Source organism: Merops nubicus, unplaced genomic scaffold, assembly GCF_000691845.1.
Source record: "Merops nubicus isolate BGI_N331 unplaced genomic scaffold, ASM69184v1 scaffold7395, whole genome shotgun sequence".
Taxonomy (NCBI): domain Eukaryota; kingdom Metazoa; phylum Chordata; class Aves; order Coraciiformes; family Meropidae; genus Merops; species Merops nubicus.
The window spans coordinates 21,824-34,442 of NW_008608892.1; the positions used below are offsets into that span (position 1 = coordinate 21,824).

General features: G+C 38.1%; 1 protein-coding gene across 1 annotated transcript in view; it reads left to right on the forward strand.

The window, feature by feature from the left end:
• ADAM23 (ADAM metallopeptidase domain 23) overlaps positions 1-11,967 on the forward strand; it is a gene marked incomplete at both ends in the record, with an annotated part of 25,760 nt that extends 13,793 nt beyond the window's left edge. Inside the window, 11 exons of the mRNA XM_008940396.1 lie at positions 109-275; positions 1,644-1,728; positions 2,486-2,576; positions 4,030-4,078; positions 6,264-6,363; positions 7,325-7,396; positions 8,142-8,228; positions 8,339-8,419; positions 9,323-9,373; positions 9,773-9,836; positions 11,862-11,967. Coding sequence (XP_008938644.1) covers positions 109-275; positions 1,644-1,728; positions 2,486-2,576; positions 4,030-4,078; positions 6,264-6,363; positions 7,325-7,396; positions 8,142-8,228; positions 8,339-8,419; positions 9,323-9,373; positions 9,773-9,836; positions 11,862-11,967 — 953 coding nt within the window. The remainder of the gene's footprint in view (positions 1-108; positions 276-1,643; positions 1,729-2,485; positions 2,577-4,029; positions 4,079-6,263; positions 6,364-7,324; positions 7,397-8,141; positions 8,229-8,338; positions 8,420-9,322; positions 9,374-9,772; positions 9,837-11,861) is intronic.
• Positions 11,968-12,619: the final 652 nt, after the last annotated feature.

The window sequence follows — 12,619 nt, forward strand, 5'->3', positions numbered from 1 at the left end:
TTTCCCTCCTGCTTCATCCCTCTTGTCCTTCCTCTTGACTCTTGCTGGCTAACTGTGCACGTCTGACCCAGTGTTCTACTCCTGTGCGTGTCCTGTCTCTGCCTTCAGATCTACAAGGAGCAGCTGAACACCAGGGTGGTGCTGGTTGCTGTGGAGACCTGGACGGACAGAGACCGAATCAACATCCAGCCTGACCCCCTGCAGATGCTCCACGACTTCTCCAAGTACCGGCAGCAGCACATCAAGCAGCACGCTGACGCTGTGCACCTGCTCTCGTGGGTACCCTCACACAGTGCCCCTCACTGTTGTGGGGTTTTTGTGCCTTTCTGGCTGCTGCTTTGCTCTACCTGTCTCTTCGTGCTTACTATTTTGCTTGGTAGTCACTACATCCATCAACATCTGCCTTCCTTAGGAAGCTTAATCTATTTTTGACACATTTGTCTATTTTTAACAGGTGTAGTTAAGACTATAGTCATGTTGATATGTTTTTCTATAATGAATTCCTTATATCTTTGCAATCTGGAGACAGTGTCACATATTTGAAGTGTTCTTGAGCCCTTTAGGATGCCTGGTTTTGCTAATCAGGTCTGTAATTGTTCTGCTTTTCCAGTCAAGAGCAGCAGAGGGCAGAGCTGGCAGCATTGTGTTGCCACAAGAGCATTACAGTTACTATATTTATTCACACAGTTAGCTGCCCTGATGATTTGTTAATGGAAAGTCTCCTCCTTTAGAGCTGTAATCAAAGTTTTCTGAGACACTATGCATCTTGGTGAAGTTAGGTTAATGATTGGACTCGACCTTAAAGGCCTTTTCCAACCTAAATGACTCTTATGATTCTGTGATTTTTGAGGGGGAATTTCATGTGCATCATTAGGCACAACATCAGCCTTTGGCAACAGTAATTTTCTGCTTCATGGTATTGTAAGTAAAGTGGAGGAAGAGTGTTCTCTGCTGTGCAGCATAAAGATATTAAGCCTGCTTCCAGCAGCATGACATAGTAGAAGGATAGAGTGACAGATGTCTTCCTATGGGATTCTCCTATTATTCATCTCCTGCAGAGGAAGATAAAAATAGGGGATGAAGAATTTCCTCCAGCCTTAGTCATATCTATACTGTCTTAATACAGGCATTGCAACACAATGCTAATGGTATTATTCAGAACATATGCAAAGTGCTGATGAAGAGCAGTACTGAATTACTTTTCCCTCAGGTATACTTCTCAGTCTTCTTATTTGCAGTTGAAACTAGAATTTGAATTGGTTTGGATTAAGAGCATAATTTGAAAAAATTCTCAACACTGATACACTTCAGTACAGAATTCCTTTCTGACAGAGTATAAATTGGAATATAGTTATCTTTTTAAAGGAAATGTTATTGGATTGGTACTCTAGCTTTCTCTGCTTGGTTTTTCCTGTGGGTTGGGACTGATTCTGACTCTGCAAGGTAAAAATAATACCTTTGTCAAAAGTTGTATCTAATCAGCTCCTTCAGTGTCAGTGTTCTGTTTATAAACTTGTGGTTGCTTTTGATGCTACATGAGGATTAATGTGCATGCAAGGTACCACAGTGTGTCAGTGTGATCTTTCAAACTTCTTGGTGGCCAAGTGTCCAAGTGTTATATTTTCTTTATTTTTGTTTGTAAGGAATATGACATTTCATTACAAAAGGAGCAGCTTAAGTTACTTTGGAGGAGTTTGCTCTGTGACCAAAGGAGTAGGAGTGAATGAGGTAATTCTTTTTTTTCCACAACTAAGGTGAAATAAAATAGAAACTGCACATTGTAACCTTAGAGTTTAAGTATTCAGGGTTTTAAAGATAACTTGCATACTAAAAAGTTTGGATTCTTACAGCCAACCTTCTTCATCATTAAACTGCTGCTCACTGTGCTTTTTAAGAAGCATTCCTCCTGTCTGCATTACTCTCTTAGTAAGACTTTAAATTTGCTTTTAGTATATTTGACAGAAATGTAGACCCAGAAATCTCAGATAGGAGTATCTGAAATATAGCACTGAACATCCTTTTGAGTCTCCTCAGTATTAGATGCTTGATCTTCTGAGGTGCTGATGACATGCAATTCTTACTGGTTATTTTTAACATTAAAACTAGAAAAATTTTGTCCCTGTGTATTAATTTTCTTAAAAAAACTTTCCTCAGTGCAGTGTGAAATTGATAATGAAAATTTCCTCTCTTAGCATGGGTTAATCATATAATACAAAAGTATATTACACATATTATCAGACTGCTTTCTGTAGGTTAACCAGCAGAGAGGGATTCCCTCAGGTTGAGAGAGGAAAATTTTTTTCCCTTATGTACTTCATTGTGTTTATTTTCCTTATATGCACACAGATTTGTGATGGATGTACAGAATTACTCAAGTAGTAGGTATGTGGTAAGTCAGAAGGAGCTGGTGTAGTGGTCATTACAATAACTTACATTTTCTTTTTTGTTGTTTTTCTTTTTCAACTGTGCTGCTCCTGAACTGCAGTATGGCCTCCCTTTGGCCATGGCACAGGAACTGGCCCAAAGTCTTGCTCAGAACCTTGGAATACAATGGGAGCCAGCTGCCAGGAAACAGAGTATGTCCATGGAGCCTTCTTTTTCTCCTAAATTAAACAGATAAACTCTTCCTTTGTAATATTTGAAATGGATACCAAACTTGCTGTAGCTGTAGAGCAAGAATTGCTACTTTTGGAGAGAGATGCACCAATGCTTGTGTTTAACCAGAATCAGAGCCACCAGTTCAGCACTCATTTTGCAATGACCTCAGTGAATTCCTAATTCTTGTAGAATTATCATTGATTTCTTAAAATACAAAATTGCCTCATTTATAATTGAAGGAACAGCAAGAAGCTGTAACCTAGACCAGGGTGGCATGTGCTCAACTTGTCACCTTGCTGCTTCACAGCCAGCAGGTTAGACTGATGCAACCTTGACATGTGTAGAGTGTAGTAGCAATAGCTGCAGCAAAAGCCATTTTGGGAGGTTAAAGAAAATTACTGGGTTTAGCCACTCATATCTTGTAAGCAGTTTGGCTATTTTCTCTGTTTCTTCTTTAAAAATGTGAATGATAGTGCTGACTTTATTTTGGAATCACTTCAGAAATTTGTAAAGCATTGCTTTTGAATTGTGTAAACTTGCAAATTGCTAAAATATTTTGTATGTCATTGTTTTTGATTAAAGGCAAAACAGAATTAATATAATTCAGAAATTGGAACCTTTTTAAACTGTAAGATAGGAGCTTTTTTAAATGATAGCTTAGTTTCCTTATTTGGATTAATGAAAGACCTGGATAGAGCAGACTAACCATATAAATCTGTGAATGTTCTGTAGAGAAGCAGTATGAATTTGCAGTAGTAACTAGAAAAGAGAACTTTCCTTCTTGAATTATTACTTCTTTAGCAGGTCATTTTTATGGGTACTTTGTAACATCTGTTTTACTGACCATAAGATCTTGATCTTTTGTTGTTCTTTATTGAATTTGGTCACTGTTGGCTTTTATGCTGTAGCTGTCAGTAGCTGTAGATCCATTTCCATTCAACTGCATTTTCTAATGAATGTTTAATTGGCTGGTTCACATATTACTATTATTCATTCTATGCTAAAGGGGAGGAATATGGCCTGTCCAGTAACACTTCTCCCTCAGGGTGTTCTGTACATATTTTAGGGAGGGGGAAATGTGAACATTTTTAAGCATCAGTGTCATGTATTGCACATACCTTTGTGCTGCCTGTTCTGAGAGCATACAGGGAAGGACATTGCCAGCAATTTTTAGCTTTCTCTACTGCCTGAAACTTTGTGTTACATCTAAGAATGTGCAGATGTAGTAATTACAAAGTACCACATTTATATTGTGTACTAGTATCTCTGTAAGTAGGCTAATTTATTTTTTTAGGGCTGAAATCTGTACAGCTGAGCAACCATCTAACCTTCGTATGATTAGTCAAGGCCCATTTTTATAGCCAGTCCTTTATTGTAAGCATATTTATAACTGCTCTCCTTTCCTGTTACATTTTGGTCTTGTCTGAGAAGAGTGTGACTGCACTGAATCCTGGGGTGGCTGCATCATGGAGGAAACAGGGTATGTCATAACTCTTCAGTAACTGAGGGCTCTGGAATGAGTTCATAGCTTACATTGTGTCATATTTATGTATGCAGTTTTGTCCATGTGTTTTAGGACTAATGAATGAAAAACTAGAAGCAGTTGGAACAACCCAAACGTGCAGATCAATGATTTCAATTATCAGCAATTCATTCCCTTTGCTATTCACTTTTTATCACAGAATGTTTGGGTTGGAAGGGACCTCCAGAGGTCATCTAGTCCAACCCCCTGCCATAAGCAGCAACATCTCCAGTCAGATCAAGCCACTCAGAGCCTCATCAAGCTTGACCTTGAATGTCTCCAGGGATGGGGCCTCCACCACCCCTGGGCAACCTATTGCAGGGGTCTATCACCCTCCTATTGAAGAACTTTTTCCTAACATGTAACCTAAATCTCCCCTTTTCTAGCTTAAAGCCATTACCCCTCGTCCTGTCACTACAAACCCTTGTGAATAGACCCTCCCCTGCTTTCCTGTAGGCCCCTTATGAATAACTTTTAGGAAGTTATTCATAAAAGTTATATTTTGAAGTACAGTGTTGTCACTAATGCTTTCCTATTCCTACAGTTACTGAAAAGTGAAGAATGTATACTTTTCACTAAAGAAATCCAGTTATAATTTTTACATGCAACTGAAAAAGTGTCACAATACAGTATTGATAAGAGATACTTCTGTTTTCTTCCTCAAGTTTTTTTCCTTCAGTTCCTCTACATTTCTAATCTTGATTAAAGAGATCTCTTTGCTTCTGTTTAAGTGAATAAAAGTAGAAACCTGAAGCTTTCAGCAAGTGCTCTCAATTCTTAGCTAAATAGTCAGTGAAGTCTGAGGGGGAAGCCCTTCTCCAGACTTGTCAGCCTCAGATGGAAATCCCAGTAGCAGGGGCTGTGGAACAAACCTCTTGTAGACAACAGAGGAAAAAAATATGCCAGGAGCAGATGATGGGCACCCAGAAGGTGAAAAAGGACTAATAAATTAAGAGATTGATTAATTAGCAGCAGTGTAAAGCCTTTTCACTTAACTCCATCAGTGCCAGAAGATATTGTTTATATATAGAATAATTCAGTGGGGAAATGGTAGCTCAGTAGCAGCAGGCTGCTAGGAAAGGAATGGAGAACCTTTTATGGCATGGTTACCCCTATCTTTAATAGTGTAAATAGTTCTCATTCACAGATCTCAAAACATGGCTAATAAAAATCTCAGACAGTTTCTGTGTGAGAAAAGACTAATAATTTGTTTTATCAGGCTGGGAGGAAGATGGAGATGAGGAAATATGAGATAAATTTGTAACATCATGAACAACATAGCAAATGATTCCTGTTTGTTCCATTGCCAGAACTAGGGAGACATGAAATGAGACTACCAAATAAGGTGACAGAAAAAACAGGATGAAATTGTTCTTTTATCAGGGTGCAATTAAGCTGTGAAACTTCTTGCTGTAGCATCCTTCAGCTGCTAGATTTTGCACAAATTCATAGGAGAAAATACAATGAAGGTTATTAAATAAGACTAAATAAGGCATCCCAAGAAAATCATTGAGCTGAAAATTGTTGGAAGCTGGAAAAATGTTCTGCAAGTAGCTGTACGGTGCTCTGTTCTCTGTTTTTCCTTGGGCATGTTCTCAGGGCCAAAATCAGAGATAGGATTTGGGGAAAGTAAATTTTTAGTCTGACCCTATACAGCTGTTTTTATAGCTACAATTACATTTACCTTAAAACTTAACCTTATTAACAGGATCAGGTGAATTGAACAGTTTTAAAACCCTGGCCTGAAATCAGGGATCTGGAATGTAGTCTATTTTTTAAGCTGAAGCTACAGAGAAAACAAACCTAAAAGAACACTGGATTATGCTTGCAACCAGGAGGGTACATAGCAGCTCTTGTGATAATGTGGTTTCAACTTATTAAGGAGATTAGAAGACTACAGTTTCATATACTGTAGGTCCATATAAGAGAAATATAAAAATGTAAAATGTTTTAAAACAGCTTTCTTTTGTTCTGATATTATTGTTTGAAGATATGACTGAGCTGTGACATATTGTTGCACTCAGTGCTTGTAAGAAACTGGGGTTTACAGTATTAAAAAAAAAAAGTTCTGACCTCCTCCTCCCCTTTCCAGTCCTTGTTGGTGTTTCAGTGCAGTTACTCAGTTAACTCTCTGCCATTTTAGGGTATACCATTCCAGGAAATTCTCCAAATGCAGCATTGCAGAATACAAGGAGTTTTTGCTTCGTGGGGGAGGTGCCTGTCTTTTCAACAGGCCAATGAAGGTAAGAAATATGTTGGTAGAAATCAAAAGTAGTAACAATCAATAGTAGTAACAGTGGCTGATACAGGAAAACAAATTTTGGTTTTCTGCATTGTGTCAGCATTGCTACTGGAAGCTTACACACATGGGTGTTGCATCTGTGTAGTTTTACTTCTACTATTTCCACCCCACTCCCCAAGTACCAAAGAAGAATTCCATCCAAGTTTATAAATAATTTGTACTCTGTTCTATGTCACGCTTCATATCTTGATGCTCCTTAACAGCTGTACTGCCACTAAGTCCATGCAGAAAGATCATGTTGACTTGTGTCTTTCACCCTTATTTAGCTGTAGGTTTATCTGTTCTCATTTTAACTTCCTAACTTCTCATTTCAGCCTTGTTCTAGTGACGAATGTATTTCTCTTGCTAAGCAATGAGGGGTTGTGATACCCTAACTTACCAATAAGGCACACAGGACTTCCTTTTGGTAGTGTTTCTTATTGTGCATTATTTTCATGCACAGACCTGTTACACTGGAATAGCCAGTAGCTAATTGTATGAGCAACTACGGGTGCCTGGGTAGACCCCAGAGATCATGCCTGGTTTCTTGAAGGAACTGTGGGAGAAATGGGAGTCTATAGAATAAGTATGAATATATATGGAATGATTAATGCCATAGAATAGGAATGAAGTTCCCCTTGAGTATTACTGTATTGCCTCTCTGTTTATAATAATTTTCTGAGATCAGTATTCTGCTAAAGAGGGACAGCAATGAAGTGTGATTTAGCTGCACTCCTGTCATTTCTGAATGATTGTGACTAGCAGCACTTGAAAAACACACTGCCTTCCCCATGGCAGTAGCACAACGTGTGTATTGTCTGTGAGAGTTTCTGTAGCACAGTGGAAATGGGCTGTGTGTGGCAGAAAAGTCATTTGACACTGGTTGTATCCTTACTTGGGGTGGGGGGCTTTTCTGCTTTCAGCTCTTTGAAACCACTGAGTGTGGAAATGGATACGTGGAAGCAGGAGAGGAATGTGACTGCGGTTTCCGAATGGCAAGTAGAGTTCTGTGTTGCTTCACAAGTCTTTGAGACAAAATATATTAAGATAAATTATGTGATTGGTAAGTTGGTTTTGCCTGTTGTTATGGAGCAACTTCATTGAAGGACTGTGTTAAAACATTTTCTTTTCAAATGAGAATGAGTGCAAAGCCAGTGTCCTCAGAGCAGCCCCTGTTACACTAGTGACAAGGTGTAACTGCTTCCCAGTGCTTAGCCCTTCACTTTTCCTGGGTAGGGTTCCTGGAGTGGTACACTCCTAATGTATGCTCTGGAGATAGGTACCTGTGTGCAGGCAGAGTAGCTAAACTGGTTTTTATTTCTCTGTTGCAGAAATATTCCAATAATGTTTTTGCAAAAGTCTGCCCCAGAGATTGGAGTTCTAGCTCTAGTATTTAAACATAACTGCACTCATAGTTTATCTTTTTTCTTCATTGAATGCAATTTGACTGAGCAGCATGGATTTGGCACAGGCTATTCCACACCAGTGAAGAGGCTTCAGAAGGTGTGAATCCCCTTGTCACTCCAGCATATATGTCACTGTTGTGACATCTACACATTGTCACTGTTGTCCCTTTAGTACTTGAGCATTGCAAGGGATTCTTCCAGCTGATCATTTCAAGCCACTAGTGCTGAACTGCATCTTTTTTCTGCTGATACATAACAGTTGGTTGGAAAGAATTTTAAAGAAAAAACTTATTTAAAATGGAAAACTAAACATTTTGCTTAATATTTCCTTCAGGAGTGCTATGCAGACTGCTGTAAGAAGTGCTCTCTTTCCAACGGCGCTCACTGTAGCGATGGACCCTGCTGCAACACATCCTGCCTTGTGAGTGTTGCTGCAGTACCTCTGTGCTGTTTTCCATGGAAGTCACGTGCAGCCTGTTACAGCTCAGACTGGTTTAGTTTTAGTCCTGAATGATATTCTTCATTTTCTAGTTTTTCCCACGAGGCTATGACTGTCGATACGCAGTGAATGAATGTGATATTGCAGAGTTCTGCACTGGAGATTCTGGCCAGGTATGCATGCAAAAGCTTTCTGTGCTTACAGTGTTGATGCTTGTTTGCAACTAATATCAATTTAAGATGAAAATCCAGATTTAACAAGCTGTACACTTGTCTACCCAAAATAACTGTTGTGCGTTATTTAATCCTAAAATAATAAAAATTTAAACATAGGAACAAATTGTCACTTAAAGCAAAAAAAAAAAAGCTGTACACTTGTCTACCCAAAATAACTGTTGGGAGTTATTATTTAATCCTAAAAAAAAAGAAAATTAAACATAGGAACAAATTGTCACTTAAAGCAAAAAAAAAAATTAACCTAAGTGGACTCAAAATATGACTTCTGTAGGCTTATTTGGTTTTTGTCTGTTTGTTTTTTCAAAATTTGTGGGGTTTTGTGTATCTCTATAGTATGGCAGACATCCTCCTTTACTCTTTGCTTGGTCTGTAGCTTGAACAACTAAGAATATACTGCAAGTGTAAATGGATTCAAAGGTGATAACAGTAAGATTTTGAGAAATAAACTAGTTTAAAATATAAATGTAGAAAATGACAGCTAATAGAGTATAGAATCATAGGATCATTTAGGTCAGAAAAGACCCTGTAGTGGCAGTGGTGCAAACATAGCCTCAGTATTAGCTACCAAATACCTGTTGCTGAACATGTTTTGTTTTTCATTCTGCCTCACCTCTTTAATTTCTACTTAGAATATGCAGAGAATTAGTATCAAACCTTGTATTTTGTGGCTCAAGATGTTAATTTTTTCCTTTGTATTTGTATCTATAAGGATTCCTGTGCTAATTGTTATCTACTCCCTTTTTATGTTATACAATCATCTTTTAAAACTGGAAAATTCCATATGTGATCCTTGGATGTATTATTACAGTACACATTATTAAAAAACATATTTTTTTGCAGTGTCCACCAAACCTTCATAAACAAGATGGGTATGCCTGTGATTCTAATCAGGTATGCAATGTTTTAAAATCCCTGCATGTCAGCAAATAGAAATCAACCAAATTCAAGTTTTTGTTTTTTTAAATCTTGTCTTCCATATTTCTTCATAAATTTTGTCTTATGGACATCAGTGTTGCTTGTGCTTTATGCACTCTGTGAGTAGATTTTCCATGTAGATCTTTTATACTCTCCATGTTCATAAGTTCATCACAAATGTGTAAATGGGAAGTACAAAGCAGCTGCTGGAATGTCAGTATGTATTGGACACCAACTGGGCCTACTCTAATTCATGAAAACTAATCTACATCCCAGTATGAGTGTGAAGAATCCAAATGAGACCTTTTTTGGGGGAGGGGAAGAAATTGAAATCAGTGTTCAGTTCTCATTACTAACCTGTTGTGTTTTGTTTAGGGTCGCTGCTATAATGGTGAATGCAAGACAAGAGATAGTCAGTGCAAATACATCTGGGGATCTAGTAGGTTGACTTGACTTTAAATGCATTTTATTTCTGTTTCAATCCTGCCTTTGTTTTGTACTTTTAGTATTTTGATTTTTTGTTCTTGCTGCTGGAAGTTAAAGTTTTCCAAAGTAGAGTAGACTGCAGTGAGAAACTGTGGCTTGATTGCCAAGTGACATTTCGAGTCTGGGCACAATGACAGAGAGATTCTTCTGTGATGTGGTTGCAGATGTAGTTAGGGCAGCAAATGCTGGACTCTGGAACTAGGGGAGGAAACATAAAAAGTGTTGACACCCTTGAGTTACCATGACAAGGGAGAAAAAAAATGGGTTTGAGGATGATTTGGGAGGTATAGTTCAAAACAGATGTTTTGGGGTTTGTTAATGACAGCTGTCAGTCCCTTATCCCAGCAGTGGTTCATGCTAAAGCTGCTCCACCTTGCCTCATTGGCTATACCATCCTGCAAGCCAGGACATTAGCACCTTGCTGTGAAACACACACCACTGACTATAGCTGGTAGGAATTGAAGCCCAGAGGTGTTGAGTGAAATAGAATTGCAGTTGCAGTGGATTTTGCCTGCAGCTGAGGGAGGATAAATGCTCTGTGTAAGGGCTTTGAGACAGTTCAGCAGTGCAGAACTCGCTGGATATCCTCTACTCTGGCACTTAATGTTTCCTTGTGCCTTTTTTCTGATTGGTCTGATTGTAACTGCCACTGCCTGTTTGAGGCAGAAGAACCAGTCTGTGCTAGGGAAGATGGGGGATGCAGCTTTACCATTTACCTCATACAATACAAAAGATGCTACCTAAGTGTAAAATTGGATGGAGACAACATTACCTTTGATGTTTTCTGATGCCTTTTTAAGCTTTGTTGCCACTTCCTTTACTGATAATATCAAAAGCAATAGATGTTTTCAGTAACTTATTTTGTTGTATCTTGCACACTTATATTTTAAAATCATAGAGTCATAGAATGGTTTGGGTTGGAAGGGACCTTTAAAGGTCATTTAGTCCAGCCCCATGCAGGGACATCTGCAATCAGATCAGGTTGATCAGAGCTCTGTCCAACCTGACCTTGGATGTTTCCAGAGATGGGGCATCCACCAGCTCTCTGGGCAACCAGTTCCAGTGTTTCACCACCTTCACTGTACAATACTTGTTCTGTCTTCTCTACAAATGATTTTACTGAAACTACTCTGTCTTATTTACTTTAATATTTTATCTATCTCTTTATAATTGCTGTGCGTTTTTTTTAATTGATTTTTTAGAAAAAAACAAGTGGGCTTGTTAGTAAGTAATTGTGGGTTTAAACTTATTAGTTCAGATTTCTACTCCTAAAAAGCAGTAGAAATTACTCTCTGACTGTTCAACCTTGTTTTCTCTGTGAAATCCAGTAAAATAACTTTAATAGTTTATCTATCTTTCTCTTTATAATTGCTGTGCTTTTTTTTTTTAATTGATTTTTTAGAAAAAAACAAGTGGGCTTGTTAGTAAGTAATTGTGGGTTTAAACTTATTAGTTCAGATTTCTACTCCTAAAAAGCAGTAGAAATTACTCTCTGACTGTTCAACCTTGTTTTCTCTGTGAAATCCAGTAAAATAAAATTAACACTGCTGTCAGAACATATGCTTATGGTATATACCATGTATAGAAATCTTTGATCTCCTAAAATACAGATCAGGAATAATTGCAGTGTAAAAAAAACTAGACTAAGTCTGTGTGCAGCTGTTGCAAAGTGAACAAAATTAGATCAATGCAGATAAAAATGCTGAAGATACTGTGGAGAGAAAATTTACTCTGACCTTTTAAAAAGAATTAAACATGGAGCATTATTTCAGAAACAGGTATTGTAGGTATTGGAGTTCTGTCTGGTAGGTTCCCACTGTAGGCACTGGAAAAAACCATCTGTGTAGATACATATGTGGTTAGATTCTGGTTTGTGTTTAAAAAAATTCAGAGAAGTGTGGCAATAAATGACATGGGTTTTCACAGCTTTCATGTAGCCCATGGAATGTACATTCCTTCTTCCTTTCTTCATCAACAGAGTCTTCAGGATCTGACAAATTTTGTTATGAAAAGCTTAATACAGAAGGCACAAAAAAAGGAAACTGTGGAAAGGATGGAGACCGATGGATTCAATGCAGCAAACAGTAAGTTCACCTCTGTAGAGATTACTTGTACTTTAAATAGATTAACTGGTTTAATATTGTCTTCTTTTTCATGAATGCTTCAGCAGTTTGTTTTGTGTTATTTTGCATCTTCTTGCCCTCACAAGGTTTGAATCTTGAAAAACTTCCACAGCTCATTCTGACAGACCAGTGGGTGACTCAGCAGTACATTTGTGAAGAACTCCAGATTTTCAGAAGTGTCCTGTGACTTTCAGAGTTACTGTGTTCCTCTTCCAGAGGAGCTGGGCTACAAGGCAGGAAAAAGTCCCAAGTTCATACTGCACAGACACCTCAGATGTGGAAGGGAAACGTTAGGCTGCAAACACACACACAGACAGACACACACTATTTTCACTTGCTTTGGGACTGGTACCAGATGATGCTATTTCAAGTTTGTTCCAGCCTTTATTTTGGCCAGAGAGGATCATGAAACATTTGGATGCTATAGAGAAAATGGCTGTTTCATTTGCATGCCATCATTACTAGATGAATAGCTGATTAAACTTACTTTTCAAGTTAATGATTGTTAGTGGATAGACTTGAATGTCTCCTAGTTTCCTTACTATTTTGTAATTTTTAAGTATGTATGTAAAAAATCCAGTTTCAGAATGGTGTCTTCCTCTTTTGACTATCT